General features: G+C 32.2%; 1 protein-coding gene and 1 pseudogene across 1 annotated transcript; both read left to right on the forward strand.

Annotated features, from left to right (window-relative positions):
• Positions 1–1,708: 1,708 nt before the first annotated feature.
• On the forward strand, positions 1,709–4,298 carry LOC134228353 (uncharacterized). Its single transcript, XM_062710013.1, has 3 exons — positions 1,709–2,461; positions 2,554–2,682; positions 3,866–4,298. The coding sequence occupies exons 1-3, from the start codon at positions 1,861–1,863 to the stop codon at positions 4,255–4,257; spliced, it is 1,122 nt and encodes a 373-aa protein (XP_062565997.1). The 5' UTR covers positions 1,709–1,860; the 3' UTR covers positions 4,258–4,298.
• Positions 4,299–11,547: 7,249 nt separating this feature from the next.
• Positions 11,548–14,565, forward strand: LOC134228352 (uncharacterized; annotated as a pseudogene).
• Positions 14,566–19,737: the final 5,172 nt, after the last annotated feature.

Below are 19,737 nucleotides of genomic sequence, written 5' to 3' on the forward strand. Positions count from 1 at the left end.
ATGCAAACAGATAATGAAACTTGAATCCATTGCTTTATTATCCTCAAACATTTTTACATTTTTACATTAAGATACACTTAACAAAAACAGAAAAGGTCTGAAACGAGCATAGAATTACAAGGGGAAAAAGACAGTTTTATATGCCAGTTTCTTAAATATTTGTGGTTATGTTTAAATTCCTATTCGGATAGGCTGCTCAATTTTTGGAGGAGTCTAGAAAGCATTTTTTTTTTACAAAAATTCGAAAGGTTTTTGAGAGGAAAGAACTAAAATCAGGCATCCAATATATTATATTTCTTCATGACAGCGTCCATACTATGGAGAGTAAGGGAGTTTTGGGGATGAACAGAAATGTGATGTTTTTCGAACAATAATATTCGCCAGATCTATCACCCTTTGACTTGGTTCATTTTCCAAACTTGAAAAAACACCTCTCAGAAAGAAGAAACAAGTCCAGGAAATCATACGATCAGCCATAATCCAGTATACGAAGGGTCATACTCAAAAATGAGCTCTAAAACCAATCACAAATTGGATAAAAATTGTATGGACATGTGTTTTAATTAAAAGAGAGTACTTAAGTTAAATTATTAAGACTAAAATATTGAAACGCATCTTTTGCATCTTTCCGAGCATCGAGGATATTATTTATTGAGCAGCCCTCATACAGGTATTATAAAACGTTCAAAAGAATATATTGGTTTTGAATATTTTTAATATCCAAATGAACCCAAATGAATTTTAACTACCATATAAATACAGGATTCCGAAACTTCATAAGAATCCTTACAAAGATATATAGCGGGTTCCAGTAAATGTTATAGTAGATTTGATCTCGTGCCGACTCCATGTCATATACCATTGACACTCGAAAAATGATATTTTATTACATATATTTTTATTTCTATTCACATTACAAAGACAAAATGTTGAATTTAGACTTTGTTATTAAATGCATCACAACGTATAAATACGTCATATGACGTCACAGTTAAGACTTTCCAAATGTCTTGGGCAGTTTGCTTTCCATGCGCAAGAAAGTCTGATCATGTGACCGACTGCATGTAATTGAAAATTGAATTTCATTTTTTTAAGTATTGTCATATAAGGAAAGACATTGGCAAATGTAAATATAAAACGTTAAACGTTCTCAATCAAGATCTGATGCTCTTCCTCTTCCAACAAACAAAATAAGCCTCATAAACCCGCCAAACTTGTAGTTTGATACTGGATTCAGTAGTTTGTAAGAGGTTATATATCTTTGAAAACTCTCTATTCGAAAGTAAAATAAACATTTCTTCATATTGTTATTCAGAGTATAACTGTGATGGATGTACTGACACATTTCCTTATGACCAACAGATTTGATTTAAGAAATAAAGTAAATAAGCTTGGCCTACATGATTCATACATAATATGTTTGAGTGATGTTATTATGTCGAATCTTTTTGAGATAAGATACAAAAAACAACTGTCAGATATACCTACTTTAAAGTCTTTGTGATGTCTTTGTAATAAAATTTGTAAATAACAGCTATAAAGAAAATGAAAGGAAAGATAAGTGTACAAAAGTGTACAAAATCTATATTGTAAGTATTGTTCTCCTCGACATACTGAAGCCCTTCTTTGACGATTTGCATATAAAAGCGCATATTTTTGTAGATTTAGCATCATAGCCATATGCAACGATGTTGTCTGCATGGTCTTCTGTTCACTGTGTATCACAGTCACGCACGGGTTGTCTGCTCGTACCGATGACGACATAAGAACGTTACTAGTTTGCTGGGACAGGAACCAGTTGGTGGGAAACCAAACACCGATGTCTTCAGACAGCTACTGAACCAGGAGACTCTGATCAGAATGGCGCTGGTGAAGAACGTCCACGCTCTGATGAAGGACATGGTGGAAATGAAACAAAGTATGGCTGCCAGCGACGGACGACTCCAGGACGCGGAGAAAGAATTCGTGAATTTAAAACAAGAGGTGCAGACACTGAAGTCTGAAAACCAACAAATGAAGGAGCAGGTTACTAAATTCGAACAAGGATTTACCGATATAAATACAAAATTCCTACAGGTATTTGGCGAAATTGATAAAAAGTTTGAAGAAATTGAGGAAAATTTCACTCTTGTTGCAACTAGTCGCGTAGAATATAAGAGGGAATTGGACTCAAAAAGGCAGGAATATGAGAAAAACACTTCCGGTATACTGGACGATATTAAAACAGAAGTTAGGTTTTTGTCAGTGACTCTTTTAAATCTAAATAAACACACTCTAGAGATAGATAAATCTATTCCAGTCCTCATCGACAACAAAATAACACTTTTGTCAGGAAAGCTGAATGTTTCACTTGAAATGTTGAGCGAAGATATTACAGCTAATTCCATTTATAATGAACAGTTGTCAACGAACGTGTCTACTTTGGAAAAGTATCACACAACCATTATGAGAATGATGTCAGGTACAGTATCTTTTTATGAAACAATTTAACTTTCAGAACAGAGTGTGAAACGGTTGCTTTCTTTAATTTTACTTTTGAACATTTTTTCATAGACGACCTTAATAAGACAGTTAATGGTTTGAAAGCGGAAGTAGAACAATCCCAGAATGACCAGCAAAAGTTGTCGTCTGCTGTAGCGTCCTTGGAAATTTTCAAACTGAACATGTCTTTGAACAGCTGTGGTAAGTTTTAAATGTATGAATAATTCACCTTAAAGAAATATTCTTTCTAGCATGTTACACAGTTCTTACTGTTTTACCACCAAGTTTGCTTTATCAGTAGCGGAATCAAGGGAGCGGAATCAAGGGGGTGAGGATTACACTGATAATTTTTCTCACGTTCAATAATTGATTGATTGTATACTGTTTAACGTCCCTCTCCAGAATATTTCACTGATATGGAGACGTCACCATTGCCGGTGAAGGGCTGCAAAGGCCTATGCTCGGCACTTATGGCCTTTGAGAAGGGAGGGATCTTTATAGTGCCACACCTGCTGTGACACGGGGCCTCGGTTTATACGGTCTCATCCGATGGACCGCCCCATTTAGTCGCCTTTTACGACAAGCAAGGTTGTACTGAAGACCTATTCTGACCCGGATCCACATTGAATTTTACAACACAAATTCCTAAAACAAAAAAATTGAAACATATGTCAATTACTAACAGATCACTTTCTGCTTTAATGTAAACCAACAACCAACAAGATGGCAGGGAGAACAAGAGTATCATGATGATTAATGATTTTTAAGCCTTTATTTTATACCTAATTTGACTACAGAATATTCCGCCTACCTATTTATCATATAAGGCTCATGGCGGTTGTTACAGGTCGATGCTGACCCTTCCATGACAGTCACACCTGATCCCACCTCCATTATCACATGTTAATTGTGTTGTGGACAGACTTCTATTTCTTCAAAGACCTATTATTGTTATTTCACCTTTTTACTTTACTTAATATGGAAGTGATGACCCAAGGTTTAGTTTTGCCATAACTATTCAGTGATATTTTGGATTCATTATACTTCATTGAAATATGTAAAGTATTACTTATTATAACCATAACAGTCAATTGTTTTCTTTGACTATTCACATGTTATGTGCGAATCAAATGTTTTCTCTTTGTCGTATTTCTTTTCGAAGCTGTCAGTGAAAATATGATTTCGTGGAGTTAAAATAGATAATTCTTACTATTAAGAGCATTACTTATTAGAATATTTAGCGGTTGCTAACCGATTAAAAAAAGTGTCGTTGTTTGAAAAAATACACTTCTTTAAATTGCGTATCTTTTCAATCGGTAATGTTCAAATTGCATGATTAAAAAACTTATACCTGCTTGATGATATATCTTCTTTATTATATTAGGTAAGACATCTCCTGTTGGCTTAACAGTTGGTGTGACAAGTCCCAGCTCCTCCTGGACTGGAAGTACCTTAGTTTTCCCTCATGTTGTTTATAATAACGGAAATGGATACAACCCCAGCACCGGGATATTCACTTCACCCACGGTCGCCACTTACGTCTTCTTTGTTAATACTAACGTTTATGATGATAATTATCTTTACCTGGACATTGTTCTTAACGGAAATTCAAAGGTCAGGACAATGTCACACAACACTGCACATTTTATGACGGGAACAAATATGGCTGTCCTCCAACTGGTCAAGGGTGATGGTGTGTGGGTTAAACGTGATAGTGGGACAGGTTATTATTCCAATACTGTTCCCATAACAACATTCTCTGGTTTCCTCTTGTAACAACAATTGTAGGCCTCTGATCATCTACCGTAAGTCTGTAATAATCCTGAATCTATATGCAATTTGGAATTATTTATTCAGATACAGTACATTGTAATTAAGTAAGGAATTGGTAATTTAAAAAAAAAACATCTTTCACAGACTGGATACCAAAATCAAACTTTTGAAATAAACCTCTGATCTTACATGATTTATAGTTTGGATATAATTTTCATCCAACGTTTGTATGTTTTTGAAAAACTCGCAAAGAATTGGGGAAAATGATTATTATATGACTACAAATTATTGGAAATTCTTTTAATCATATGTTTATACATCGCATTCAATGTCTTTAAGGTAGTCCGATCCTCAGGCTTATAAAATTAGCAGTTAAGTAATCAAAAATACTCACAAAAGTAAAAATACTCACAAAAGTACTGACAAAAGTACTCACAAAAATACTCACAATACTCCTCAAAGTTATGTAAATTTATCCAAAGTATTTCTTTAAAGTTAATGATTAAAATTAATAATAAAATTTAGGGAAAATTGTCAAATCTTCAATATTTTTGCAGAAAAAGCGAATTGGAATATGAGCAATGCATTTTCTAATTGCAAATTGATCAACAAATATATTTTTGGTTAAAAACGATAGGTATCCTGGCATTCGAAGAAATTTTTATGATTTTTATACTAATTTGGGATTTTTTGTCTTCTATTTCCGCCATTAATCTATAATACATAGCGTAAAAGGCTTTTGCTATCATTGCAAGACACCACAAATCACTTCTCATTTCATATCATGCTAATAAGCAATGGTATCCATGGCATGATTTACCGAATTCTTATTGCTCTAAAACTGTATTATTTTTTTCTCCTTTTATAGGGTAAAAATGTCAACTTTTATAGGACCTTTTTTAAGACTTCCAAAGACCTTGAATCTTATAAAGATGAATGAAATGAAAATAAAATGAAAATTGTTGCATGAAAAAATTTAATTTTCAATCTTCATTTTAAGAACCCTCTATACACTGACGAAAAATGTCTTTTGGACTTTGAGAAAATAATATAGTGTAAAGGAGGCTATTTTAAAATAAACTAATCCATCTCTAGTATAGGGTGCGTGCCTTCTTTATCCAGGAAAAATCTTTGAAGACAGTGAAGTAATGACAAAGAAAAATTGCTTTTGATTATTCAACTGGAGAAAATACATGCAAATAAAGTTTTCAATTACTCTATCTTGGTCTAACATAATATTTAGAATACATGGATTTATTTAAAATTTTACTATACAATGCAGATTACAATTTACTCTTTTTTATGTCAAATTGTGGGTCGGTCTAACTACACGGAAGTACCCTGAAATTAGGGTGTAGTGTAGAGAGGGTCCTTAATGCATTTCAAATTAAATATAAATTTTTGGAGTTATCCTTCCTGGCTGAGCATCGGATATCCTTAACTCTTTATCTAGGACTTTTCTTGCTATAATGCAAAACCCATTGTGACGTCACAATTATGGGACATCTGAAAATGTGAAAATGTCATGCTGAATATAAAAGTTACTTTATTATTATTATTTGTAATCATTTCTTTGTTTGCTTTCTTTTTATAGATAAATATAATTACTCTAGCAAAGATGTCAATTTGCTTCTCTGAACCTGTTGTAAAATGATTCGCTAATGTAATTTTTATTTTATAGACAATGTAAACAGACCAGACAATTACACAAATAAAGTTCTATTCAAATAGGCTATAATTAAACAATTGCTTGAGTACATCCTCTAACCCGTCATTCATGTATTAAAAACGGCCCGACATATTGCAGGGCACGATATATATTTTTCTTTTCGTTTCTCTTATCCCGTTAACAAATATGTTAATTATATATTTTTCTTAAAAAAAGATCCCCCGTACCTTCCGACCTAATAATTTTACCTTGAGTTGGGAGAGAGTATACTTACACTTATTATCTTAAAGATGTCCTTTTAAAAGTATTTAAAATTAGAAAACAAAGTTAGCGTGGAATTAATTTTTTCGAAGAGTTCCATATTCGTGGGCAATGTCAAGTTTCTTATTTCTGGGGGGGGGACATAATTTAAATCGAATATTTATTCTACAAGCAATAATCCAAATGAATACCTACCGATAGCTCCATTTCTAAGGATGAAATTCTTCAAAACCATGTGCCAGATGAGATTTTAATATGTTTAACAATCTAAACAACCATAATAGATTTGACTTACGATAACGATATTGTATTCCGAAACTCCAAAAAATCTTTTAAAGATATTTGTGAAAATGATCATTCAAGCTTCTTTCTTACGACTCACTAAAATATTCACGGCAATGAAGAAAAGACTTGAGGAGTATTGTAAAACTATATATTCCAGAAGTAGCATGAATCAGATGAGTACACTTAAACATTCCATGGCACTTTCAGAAAATTTGACAGCACAAAATCTTACCACAATTAATTATATCATAAATTTCTTACCCTGTTTTTTCACTTGAAAATTTTTTTGTGATAGTATTCAAAAGTACTCTGAAGTTGATACTAAAAGATACTTAAGTTTACGATTGACATTGTTTATGTTGTTTTTTATTAAACCAGGTCTTTTAACGATCTATTGGAATAAAATATTTGGAGCTAACGAACAGTATTCAAGATCAAAAGTCCATTAAACATTAATATTACAAAATAGAAGCAGAGCAAACTCTGACATGTCTCCAAAATATCAGAAGTCTGGTGCCATGGAGGAGTGAGCATCCCCTACCAACCGGTCACACCCGCTGTATGCTCCTTATCATGATCGAGATATAACAGGAAAATTCGTGGACAACTAAGTGTGTAAATAATGGCCTAACAATAAGTATGAAAAACGTCAGTCAGTTTTTCAGTGAATGGTTAATTTGGTGACAAACAGAATCTTTTTAACATAGTAATTTTGAAAAACACCAATGACAAGGTAAGTAAAAATAAGAGTTCCATTTTTATAGGAAAAGCAGCTGTCAATGTTGTTTGAAAGTCTGTACTTTAACTTATCTTGAGGAAAGGTTGTACGTACTGGTCCCTGACAGAGCAAGTAACAACATTGTCTTCGTTCTTAAGGTTCATTATATAAATTGTATTTTGGAAGAACTTGGATTTTAAAAATTCTACAAGTAATTATGTTTTTTTTTTTTTTTTTTTTTTCACAAAATGAAATTATTTATTAAAAAGTTAGTACGTATTAGACCCATTAAATAAGTTTTTTTTGGTAATAATTATAATAAATTATGTGGAAATGTTTTAGCTACATAATAAAGGGGTTATTGAACTTTGTACTGGTGATATATATTATATTGAACTCGCAAGCTCGTGCATTTGAACAGCCAACTTGTGCCAATATTCACCAATATAAGTTAAATAGTCCAATAATATTGGATATCGAAACTTCATAAGAATCCTTACAAACAAAGACACGTAGCGGGTTCTAGTGAATGTTCAAACATTTTTTTTGTTTACTTCTTACTTAGATACTAGTATAAACAATAGTGAAGAAGAAACATCAAGAGTATTGTGCAACAATTTATTCAACAATACAAAGAGTATGACACACCTTTTTCATAAAACGTTATTAACGTTCTTTTCATTAAACTTCAATATGACAATAAAGGAATTGACGCGGTTAATATAGGAAATATTCTTAATCACAAAAAGGTCCAGTCTTGTATTCCACCATATTTCAAGTGAAAGACTATACCTTGCATTTCCTACAAATATACATCGACCATTGGTTCCAAACTTTTCAATTACAAAAAAACTTTACATGGCCTGGATACCGAGTATCTGAAACATAATCCTCCAAATGCATCGTATTCATGTTCTTCCTCGCCCTATAACTATAGTCCTGCTGGACACGTTATTACAGGTGACGTAAATATAGTTAATAATAAGGACCTTAGATCACTTATTTTAAAAGGTCCTAAATATAGGGAACCCTGATCCTTCAACTGGCGTCGGAATTTTATAAATATTATGGATTCTTTTGAAAATTACGCCAGACAATGGGCCAGAAATGAAAAAGAAGACGTTGACACCTTGTCAGAATGAATCCGATCCCTGTTTTAGTCACGTATTAAAAGATTGAGGGGCAATATGAAAATTACCTATCCTTCTGTGTAAAATAATGAAGAAGTGAAAAAAGAATGAGATAGATTACATGATCAGTACGTACCAGTCCTTGCTGACAAAGCAGGTAACAACATTGTCTTCGTTTGTAAGGCTCATTATAAAAATTATATTTTAGAAAAATATAAAGATTTAATTCTACAAGTGGAAATCCTACTTATACCCATACTTCCCTTTCTAAGGAAAAAATTCTTCAAAATCATGTCAGTTTTTAAACATTTCTAATTTTCCACAGAGCCAAAATGAATTTGAACTACCCTACGAGGGCTGTTTAAAAATTACGCCGACTGTGCTATTAATTCCTCTTACAGACGTCATATAGTAAGTTATGAAATTTTACATTAAAGATTCCAATAAATTTTGGGCAAAATTTCTGTATTTAAAAAAAAACTCTACTAAAATTATCGGTATGTTGATATCCCTGATGGAGAGATACGGAGCACGACAAAAAAATTGAAGCAAAAGCATGCGGAATCCAAAAATTTAACTCATTAATGTTCCATAATTCGCGATATTTTTGACAGTTTTCTCAAATGTATCTTTAAATTGTTTTATTATTATGTATTTAGATTTCTGACGTGATATTTAAAGTACTAACAGAAATAAAGTTATTTTACTCTAATGCGATTCCTGTGAAAACGACTGTGAACATGTCTTCTCCTGAATTCAAGGCGTACCACATTTTTGTTAAATTATGTGTAATGCTCGAGATATCGCCAACATAGATCCAAAATATGCATAATAAGATGTAGTAAACAAGGGTATTCGTGACTTCCGCCCACAAATAGCAAATTGTAATTTTAGACCGTTAGACCTTTGTAAAAAGGCTATACGGGAGGACGGGAAGAAGATTATCGACGAAAACTTTATCCGAACTGTAAAGAACGTGATTGAGAGTCACCAATATCACACTTTATTATATAGCTGATAAATAGTCTCTAATAAAATACTGCAAAATTCCAGAGAATTTTAGCGTTCAATATCTTGACGTTTTATTGAACGCTAACTTTGTATTACGTATATGAGTATGCCCGAAACATTCCGAATACGAGCGTTCAATATCTAACGCCCCGTTGTAAACAAAAAAAGTCGTCTGGTCGAATTCTCAGAGCTGAATTAAAGAAAGGAAGTTGCATCTAGCTAAGTTATGTTTATTTTTCACACAAAAATAAAATTATTTATTAAAATATAGTACGTATTGGACCCATTAAAACCCAAATAAGCAATATATATATATATATATATATATATATATATATATATATATATATATATATATATATATATATATATATAAAAATATATATATATAGGGTTTTTTGTTGGAATAATTATTATAAATAATGTGGTTATGTTTTAGCTACTTCAAGAGTACTGTGCAACAATATATTCAAAAAGTGACGTAAGTCAGATGTGGATACTCAAAAATTCCAAAAAACTTGTTTACAATTTAAAGTCACAGGATTTTACCAAAATCAACAGCTTAAAAACTTACGTCTTTTCAACTTTTTATACAACCATTTCCCACGATAAATTAAAGTCCATGCTTTTTTTATATCAATGACAGCTGCTTTTTCAATAAAAATGGAATTCGTAAATTTACTTATCTGGTCATTGGTCATTTGCAAAATTATTTTGTTAAAATACATTCTGATTGCACACACAAGTACTCTGAAGTTGACATCAAAGAGATAAAATTGCAGTTATTGATTGACAATATCTATGTGTTTTTTGGAATTAGGGATTCCAAAATTTTGGAATCCACACACGGTACAAAATTACTCTCCGTTATTATTTTTTTTTATATTCATATGAAGAAGAATTTGTGCAAAATCTTATGTGTGAAAAGAGATTACACTTGCTGTGACCTTCAACTCGACATTCACGAAAAATAAGATATATCTACAGTAGTACAAAATAAACCAAAGTTATTTTCATTCCTTTCTGTAATGTTTTTTATATATTATGGTTTCAACAAAAATTTAAAAAAAATATTATTTGTGTCAAATATACACTGTCTTGTTTGAATGATTAACATTTTACTAAAAAAACAATTAAATATTAAAATTCTAACAAGCAATGCTTTTCATTTATTTTCAAAACAAGGTCTGTAATTTTTCTGTCAACTTCCATGGTACTTATGCAGTAATATATTCATCATGCATATGAGTATATATTCTCATTAGAATATAGTAATGTTAGCATAACATTTTGATGATAACAATTTCTAAAGCGAGGTATGTTAAAACAAAGCAAGTTGATTAAAAAAGTGGATATTTTAAAATTTTGGTCATAGACTAGTTGCTAAGCAACAGTGATTTAAAAAGTATCTCCATGGTAACCATAAAAATATACTATTTGTGAAAACATGTATGTAACGTTTTTGTAACATTGTTTTCCTATTATATATACTTTCAGCAAAAACTATGAAGAATTAAATTCAAGTTTTCAATTATTTTCATTACATATATTTTGCAATATGGGCTCTTTTTCTGACCAGTCTGCAAAAGGTTGACATGGCAACTCAAATTATTATTTCATTTTTTATGTTGACATCTAGACAAATCTTTTTATATAAAATACATGAATTTTTGTGTATTGTTTCATATGGACTTTTTGAATACTTATTTCAGCCTTTAAATTTCCAAAAATGCCTTCTCTTAATCAAGATCTGATGTTCTTGAAGAGTTCTTCATCTAACAAAAACAATAAACCTCATAAACTTATAGTTTGATACTGGATACAGTAGTTCGTTAGAGGCTATATATCTTTGAAAAATCTTTATTCGAAAGTAAAGTAAACATTACTACGTGTTGTTATTTAGGGTATAATTGTGATGAATGTACTGACACATTTCCTTATGACAAACAAATTTGATTATAAAATATCTTAGCCTACATGATTCATACATAATTTGTTTGAGTGATGTTATTATGGCAAATCCTTTTGAACAGAGACAAAAATCAACAATCAGATAAACGTACTTAAAGGCCTAAGTGATTACTTAGTAATTTTAACTTGTATATAAAACGACTTAAGAAAATGAAAGGGAAGATAAGTCTACAAAAGTGTACAAAATCTATATTGTAAGTACTGTTCGCCTCGAAATACTCAAGCCCTTCTTCGACGATTTGCATATAAAAGCACATCGGTTTGTAGATTCAGCATCATAGCCATATGTAGCAATGTTGTCTTACATGGTCCTCTGTTCACTGTGTATCACAGTCGCGCACGGATTGTCTGCTCTTACCGATGACGACATACAGAACGTCACTAGTCTGCTGGGACAGGAATCAGTTGGCGGGAAACCAAACATCGATGTCTTCAGACAATTGCTGAACCAGGAAACTTTGATCAGAATGACGCTGGTAAAGAACGTCCACGCCCTGATGAAGGACATGCTGGAAATGAAACAAAGCATGGCCGCCAACGACGTACGGCTCCGGGACGCCGAGAAAGAAATCTTGAATCTAAAACACGAGGTGCAGACACTAAAGTCCGAAAACCAACACATTAAGGAGCAGGTTACAAAATTCCAACACGGATTTATCGATATTGATAACAAGTTCGAAAACATTGAAGAAAACTTTACTCATGTCGCAAATAGCCGCGTTGAATATGAGAAGAACCTGGACTCAAAAAGGCGGGAATATGAGAAAAATACTTCTGGCATACTGGATGATATAAAAACAGAAGTTCGCTATTTGTCAGTGACTCTGTTAGATCTAAATAAACACACTCTGGAGTTAGAAAAATCTATTCCAAACCTTATTGACAACAAATTAACATTTCTGTCAGGAAGAATGAACGTTTCACTTGAAAAATTGAGTGAAGATATAGCAGCATCTTTTACTTTTAGTGAGCAGTTGGCAACAAACGTATCTTCATTGGAAAATATCAGAAAAACATAAAGAAAATGATTACAGGTATATTCTTTGAATAAATTTCATCAATTTTAACTAAAAATGTAGAACGATTGTCTTCTCCTATTTACCTTTTTTCTTTATCTATTCCCAGAAAACCTTAATAAGACAATTCGTGATTTGAAAGCAGAAGTTCAACAATCCCAGAATGACCAGCAAAAGTTGTCGTCTGCTGTGGCGTCCTTGGAGATTTTCAAACTGAACATGTCCTTAAACAGCTGTGGTAAGATAATCATTGCGATTTAAAAAAATGTTTTATGCTTCTTGTACAATTGTACTGTTTTACTGTTTCAAGTATATATATTATTTATTCTTATTTTATCACTTTTCTTTAACACATACATGTACATAAATTAAAAGTAAAACTTATCTTTTTCAAAATAGTATACTAAATTAGATATCTTCAGGGGATTTTTGACAGGTAAAAGTGTTTAATGTGAAGTATTTTGTGGTGATATTTTAACAATGAAGTATCATAAACAGAGCAACATTTCCCGATTAGTTTAATTCACATTTACGTTTAATGAAGAAGGAAAACAGTACAAGAGGGAGAAGGTCGAGATGTCATTATGTTTGTCAAATGATCCGATATTTTTTTCCCACAAAACAAGAGAGTCGTCTTGTTTATTTCTATTTCATTCTATTGAAAATTGATGGGCCATCATCTTTCATATCTTAGATATATTAAAGATATATTCTGTTAAGTGTTTCTTTTATTTTGAGGAAATATATCGCAGTTTTTTCTGATCTTGAGATATGTATGGAACATTCATTAAGCTTTATTTCCTTTTGTCGAAGATTTAATACAATTGCTATTCAGTTCTTGTATATATCTTAACACCAACACGTGCTAAATTTGTAATTTTAAATTTGGTAAATATTTCTTTAAGAAACAAGAAGAGTTGTGAAACACTGATGCCCCCGTATGGCAACATAGCGAAGATTAAATTTACTCAAATGAAAAACAAACATGTTGATATCCAAAGTAGGATTTTCTCACAAGAAATAGTTATACAAATATGAAATATAAACCCTAGTACCACCTGTTCAAAAGTTTTGGCCAGAGTTAACGTTTTAAAAGGTAGATAATACTCCGAGGTCAAGGTCAAAAGGTAAATTTTTTTTTTGGTTTTTAAAGAAAGGCATTGTCACAAAGATTACATATGGGAATTATGAAAGTCTTAGCCCTAACCATTCAAAAGTTATTGCCAAGGTTAAAGTTTTTAAAAAGTAGGTCAGAATCCAAGGTCAAAGGGTCAAGGTTATTGGTATCAAATGAAAGATCTTGTCACAAGGAAGTCTTTGTCCTTACCTTTCTAAAGTTATGACCAAGGTTAAAGTTTTTTAAAAGTTGGTCATTCTCCAAGGTCAAGGTCAAGAGGTCAAAGTTGTTGGTAACGAATGAAAGGTCCTGTCATAAGGATTACATATGTGAAGATTAAAAGCCCTAACCCTTATCGTACAAAAGTTATGACCAGGGATAAAGTTTGGAGTTTTGGAGTAAAGGTGTGTCAAACTCCAAGTTTAAGGTCAAGAGGTCAAATTTGGTAGTATCTATAAAGATCTTGTCACAAGGATTACACCTGTGAAATATGAAAGCCATAATCCCACCCAGTCAAAGGTTATTTGCAAGGTGAAAGATTTTGTGGACAGACAGCTAGACAGACAGACGGACAGACACGACAAAAACTTTATACCCCCGAAACTTCGTTTAAAGGGGCATAAAAATAGGTAGGTCATCCTATACACGGAATTTAAAACTAAAGTTTGAAATTACTTTTTCCTTTTTTTAAACAGGCAATACGGTTCACGTAGGGTTTACAGTGGGTATGACGAGTTATCACACGTCCTGGTCTGGGAGTACTCTAGTGTTCCCTCACGTGGTCTTCAATAACGGAAATGGATACAACCCCAGCACCGGGATATTTACCTCACCCACGGCCGGTACTTACGTCTTCTTTGTCAATGCTAACACAAATGGGGCTAATTATATTTACCTGGACATTGTTCTTAATGGGAGTTCAAAGGTCAGGACAATGTCGTACCATACTGCAACGTATATGACGGGAACAAACATGGCCGTCCTTCAGTTAGTTAAGGGAGACACTGTTTGGGTTAAACGCAATGCTGGGAAGAGCTACTATTCCGAAGCTGTACCCATTACTACATTCTCTGGTTTTCTCTTGTGAATAAATGAAACAATCGCTAAATGATATGTTTATACCTGTCGGAAATTACGTATAAAGTTTATAGTTTGTATAATGAATTTCGTGTGTTTTATATAAATACATAATTTGTAATAATAAAAGACAATCTGGTATTCATTGACAAAAATTATATATGTAATAGTATGCACTGGAGAAGAAAAATAAATTCTCGCTTCTTTTTAGAATTAGAGTTGGCATTCTTAATCATGAATCTTTCTAAGGTTTGACCTTTTTTCATTTTTCCAAAAGGCAGAATTTAATATAAAAACTTCTTCATTAGAACTAAACATCTTTACTTCTGAGACCTTCAACTCGACATTTTGATAAATCAACATCGTTTTTTTACGAGGGGCGTTCAATAAATAATGTCATTGGAGCTCGGAAAGAAACAAAAAACGCTTTTCTATGATTTAGTCTGAATGATTTAACTAAAATATTCTATTTTGATTAAAACACATGTCTAACATTTTTATTCCATTTCTAATTGTTTTTAGAACATATTTTTGAGTATGACCATTCTTATACTGGAATATGGCAGATCCTATAATTTGCTGTAATTATTTATTTTCTTTCTGATATATGTTTATCTAAGTTTGGGAAATGAAACAAGTCAAAGGTTGAAAGATCTGGCAAATTTTGTTGGTGTGACAAAACATTAACTTTCTGTTTATCCCCAAAAATCCTTCACTCTTCATGGCATGTGAGTTTGGACGCTGTCATGAAGAAATTTAATGTAGTGAATTCCTCATTCTGTTCTTTCCTCTCAGAAACCTTTCAATTTATTATTTGCAAAAATTTGTTTTCTAGACTCCTTCAGAAATTGAACTTCCTCCCCAAATATGAATTTGAACAATAAGACCGCTAATATTTAAGAAATTTGCATATAAAAATGTGTGTGCTTTTACAATTCTTTGCTCTTTTTAGGCCTTTGCAATTTTGTCAAGTGCATCTTATTGTAAAGTTGTATTGAGGGTTTAAAGCCAAATGGATTCAAGTTTCATTATCTGTTTGAATTTCAGACAAACGTGGATAAATACAATTTTTGATTTTTTAAAAATAGTTCTTGAGATATTCCTAGACGCGGTCGTTTTCACTCATTTTTCAAAATATAGGGTAACCTTTGATAATTAAACTTTTTAACTACCAAATGTTTCTTTAAAACAGTGTGAACTACCCCCAAAATGTTTTCTATCAATTATGCTATGTGTCTTAAAGTCAATAAAACATAATCAGTGATAATTTGTTGAATTTTCGCAAATATACATTGGTTGTTGTAAGTCCTTGTTGCTAAGATGTCACAGATCTTTTGTCAGAAATAAGGAACAGATTTTTAAAATATATTTACAATATTTATTACATTTTTACATCAGTACTTTTTTCTATATTTTGTTTGTTATAATAAAAGTTAAAAATAAAGAGTCTATGTAATTTCACTGTGGACAGTTTCCTTCAGTGTGGACCGCTTAGAATGGCGCTGTGGCCCGTAATGGTGGCACATCCGTCCCGGACTCACATGTGGCGCATTGTACTAAAAAGCCTCGTCTGGTCCTTAAATCCCCACTGTATCCACTTATTACGTGTACTACTACTAGTACTAGGATCTATGGAATATTTATCAAAAACATATTGTAATTGATTGTTAAATGATGTACATATACTTTCTTATTTCATATACAATACTAAATATGCATATTTTCCTATACATATTTTACTCATACTTTGTACTCAACATAGACATGGCCATTTTACTTATACGAAGAATACACATTGCAAGTATTCAACTTACTACTGAACAAACACGTATTACATGTACAATGCTACTGACGCATTATTACTACTTTGAAGATACTTCGAGTACAGTATTACTACTTCCATACTACAATGCTTACGACGCATTATTACTACTGAATATAAGTACATTATACACAAAATTCAACAATATGTTTACTCGAAACAACTTTACCAAAAATATACTGCGGCGAAGTAGCTTAGCAGAATTTGCAGATATATTGTTACTAAAAATAAACAATAAACTGAAATACTCTTACCTCAGAAGTGAGTAGGACTTCTGGTATGAAATGTAGATAAATAACAAATGAAAAACGTGATATAAACTTGCAAAGGAACAACGTGTCCTTCTCTGGTGCCTGCTACGCCCAAATTGACCAGCACGAGCTATTTAAATACCTAACCCGTCCAGTGAGTTTAAACCTTCTATATATAGGACTATGGACATACGTTTGGGATTTAAAATGCTAATTACATGGGTAAGATTCTATGATACACAGTTTGGACATTAAATGTGACATAAGGACGGTACCTTTTTTGATGCCCATTATATAATTTTTGTTTATTGAAATCCACCTGTTCACGTGTCTATAAAACAGACATTGGTAGCTGTAAATTTCACATATTTCAGTTAATATATTTTTGGGATATTAACAAGTTTTACAGCTGCTTCAATGAAGCGTTTAATTTTACTCTAGTTTACTTATTCTTGACCATTCATTTTTAATGCAGTGTCTCGAATAGGCCTTGTTTTCCAGCTTCCCACAATGAATTAATGTGATGAAAAGTGGTCACATAAACTGTAATCAATTCATTACAGATTTAATGATGAGAGAAAGCCAAGCTTAATGTCATATGATTTGTATCTTGTATGTTATCGAGCTAATGACATTATTTATTGAACGCCCCTCGTATTTACAAAATTATTTAGTTTTGAAGAAAATATGAATGTTCACTTAAGTATTCCAAGGATCATATAAAATATCACAGTGTGTTGTGACATCCCTGTCGATTCGATACGCAAGGACAAGCTCTATGTATTGATAATTTCTTAAATGAAGCAAGCTATTGACAAATAAGTTGTTGCAATAAGATAAACCATGGCATCTGTCTCGCTCAAAAACCTCATTTCAAATTCTATGGTGGATACAATGACATTGTCAGCAAATAAAATCTATCACTAAGTCGAATGTTAATTGAAGTCCTTCATACATGTTGTTAGGTCATTATTTTCACCCCGGGATTTTCCCGTTTGCCCGGTCAAATGTACAAGGAGTACATTGCTTGCATTATGCCGACATGTACAGGTAATGCTTACTCTTTATGGCACCTGATCCCACATCTGATGTTGCTCTGCTCCCAATCTGTATTGTTTCAATGAACTTTAATTTGAACTTGTTTCACTGTCCTCCATGTTTATATTTTACCGTTGGTATAAATAATATGCAAATAAAACCTATCCGTGGATTCTATCTTGTCTGTTATATTTGAGACCAACTATTTGGTGTTTAATTTTATTCTACACTTTACTACAAATTATTTTATCTACCTTATCAATACACAGAGCTCACAGCAGGGTTTACCTGTCGACAGAGGATGCGTACTTGTTCCAGTGCACCTGATTTATTAACCGATGGATTTTCTAATGGTTGTGTTTCCTGCTCTGCCCATAGATTTGTATTGTTTGTAATGAAACATATAGAGATAACGAACAGTATTCAAGCTCAAAAGTCCATAAAACAATTCAAAATAGGTGCAGAGCAAACACAGACCTCCAAAACATCAGGAGTGGGATGAAGTGCCATGAAGGGTCGTGCTCTTTGTCATGATAGAATAATAACGGAAAATCCTACGTCAATTCAGTGTATAAATAATGGACTAACAATTGGTTTGAAAAACGTTAGTCAGCATGTGAATCAATATGATAAATTGTATTTACTGACAAGGTGATTGTATCAACCATAGAAATTACGAAATGATGACTTTTAAAGAGATTGCTAATATTCTTATTTGATAATAATTTACAACGTTTTAGAAATTGCATTTAGAAGAGCATTATGACATGAAAGGTCTTGTCACAAGGTTTAAATATGTAAAGTTTGAAAGCACTAACACTAAACCTTTAAAAGTAGGATACGGAGATAACGAACAGTATTCAACACCAAAGTCCAAGGTCAAAGCTCTCGGTATCCAATGAAACGTCTTCTCACAAGGATTACATAAGTGAAGTATGAGATCACTGCTTACCGTTCAAAAGTTACGGCCAAGGTTAAAGGTTTTATCACAAGCACAAGCACGGAAATCTCAAAATTCAAGGTCAAGAAGTCAAGATAGTGATTATCCAATGAAAGGACTTTCAACATAAAATACATATGTGAAGTATAAATGTCCTAATATTTATTGTTCAAAAGATATGGCCAACGTTTAAGTTTGGATTTTTTGTGAAAAGGTGGATCAAACTCCAAGGTCAAGGTCAAAAGGTCAAATTTTGTGGTACGCAAAGAAAGGTCCATACACATTTTTTTCAAAGTGCATTAGTATGGTCGATATTGACACACTTTGAAAAGAAATTTTATTTTTTTCAAAGTGCGTTGATTTGGTCCCAAATTTAACGCACTTTGAATTTTTTTGCGGTGTAACAGAGCATGTTGTTGCGTATCGAATCAACTGAGATGTATAAATTAAACTCCGTATGCAGGTGATGAAGGTATATTACTGCATAGGTAAGGAAAGTTGACGATAGAAAAGTCAAAGTTATCACGTTTATCATAGTTTTTAAAAAAAAAAAAGATCTATGTTCGTTATCTTTTCGTTTTTCATTGTAATGTTTTGGAATGTTGGAATCTTTTATGGGTTAGATACCTAGCAAATTGTTGAATCAATATCTTTTGAGAAAAATAGAATATTAAAGTTTTACACAAACGTTTTACCTTATGCAGAAATAATCTGCGCAGTTTTATACTGGCATATTGTTATATTACTAGTGAAAAATGTTACGTCTTCGCAAGACCATAAATGTATGATTGATGCTACAGTGTAATTTTAGTTTAAATACATTTTAGTTGCTTGTCATAATAGTAAATAATTTGCACTCACAATCCCTTTTGCACTCACAATACCTTTTTAACCAGAAAAAACAATGGAACCAGCAGAAAAAAAAACATAAAGACAAAAAAAAGGTAACCTTGTTCTATCCTAGCGATGGCTGCATAAAAAAAGCAAAAAAAAAAAAAAAAAAAAAAAAAAAAAGCAAAACAGAAAAACAAAGAAAAAAAGGAAGAAAGAAATTCCCTCATTTTATTTTCAATAAAGTAATACTTTTGAAATCGAAATTTCGAAAGGTAGGATTCTTCTCTGGTTTCTGACTAGATGAAACATTCAAAGTATGTTTGCTTATCTGCCTTATATATTG

This window comes from Saccostrea cucullata, unplaced genomic scaffold, assembly GCF_032062105.1.
Source record: "Saccostrea cucullata isolate Sc308-1 unplaced genomic scaffold, CSIRO_AGI_Scuc_v1 ctg420, whole genome shotgun sequence".
Lineage (NCBI taxonomy): Eukaryota > Metazoa > Mollusca > Bivalvia > Ostreida > Ostreidae > Saccostrea > Saccostrea cuccullata.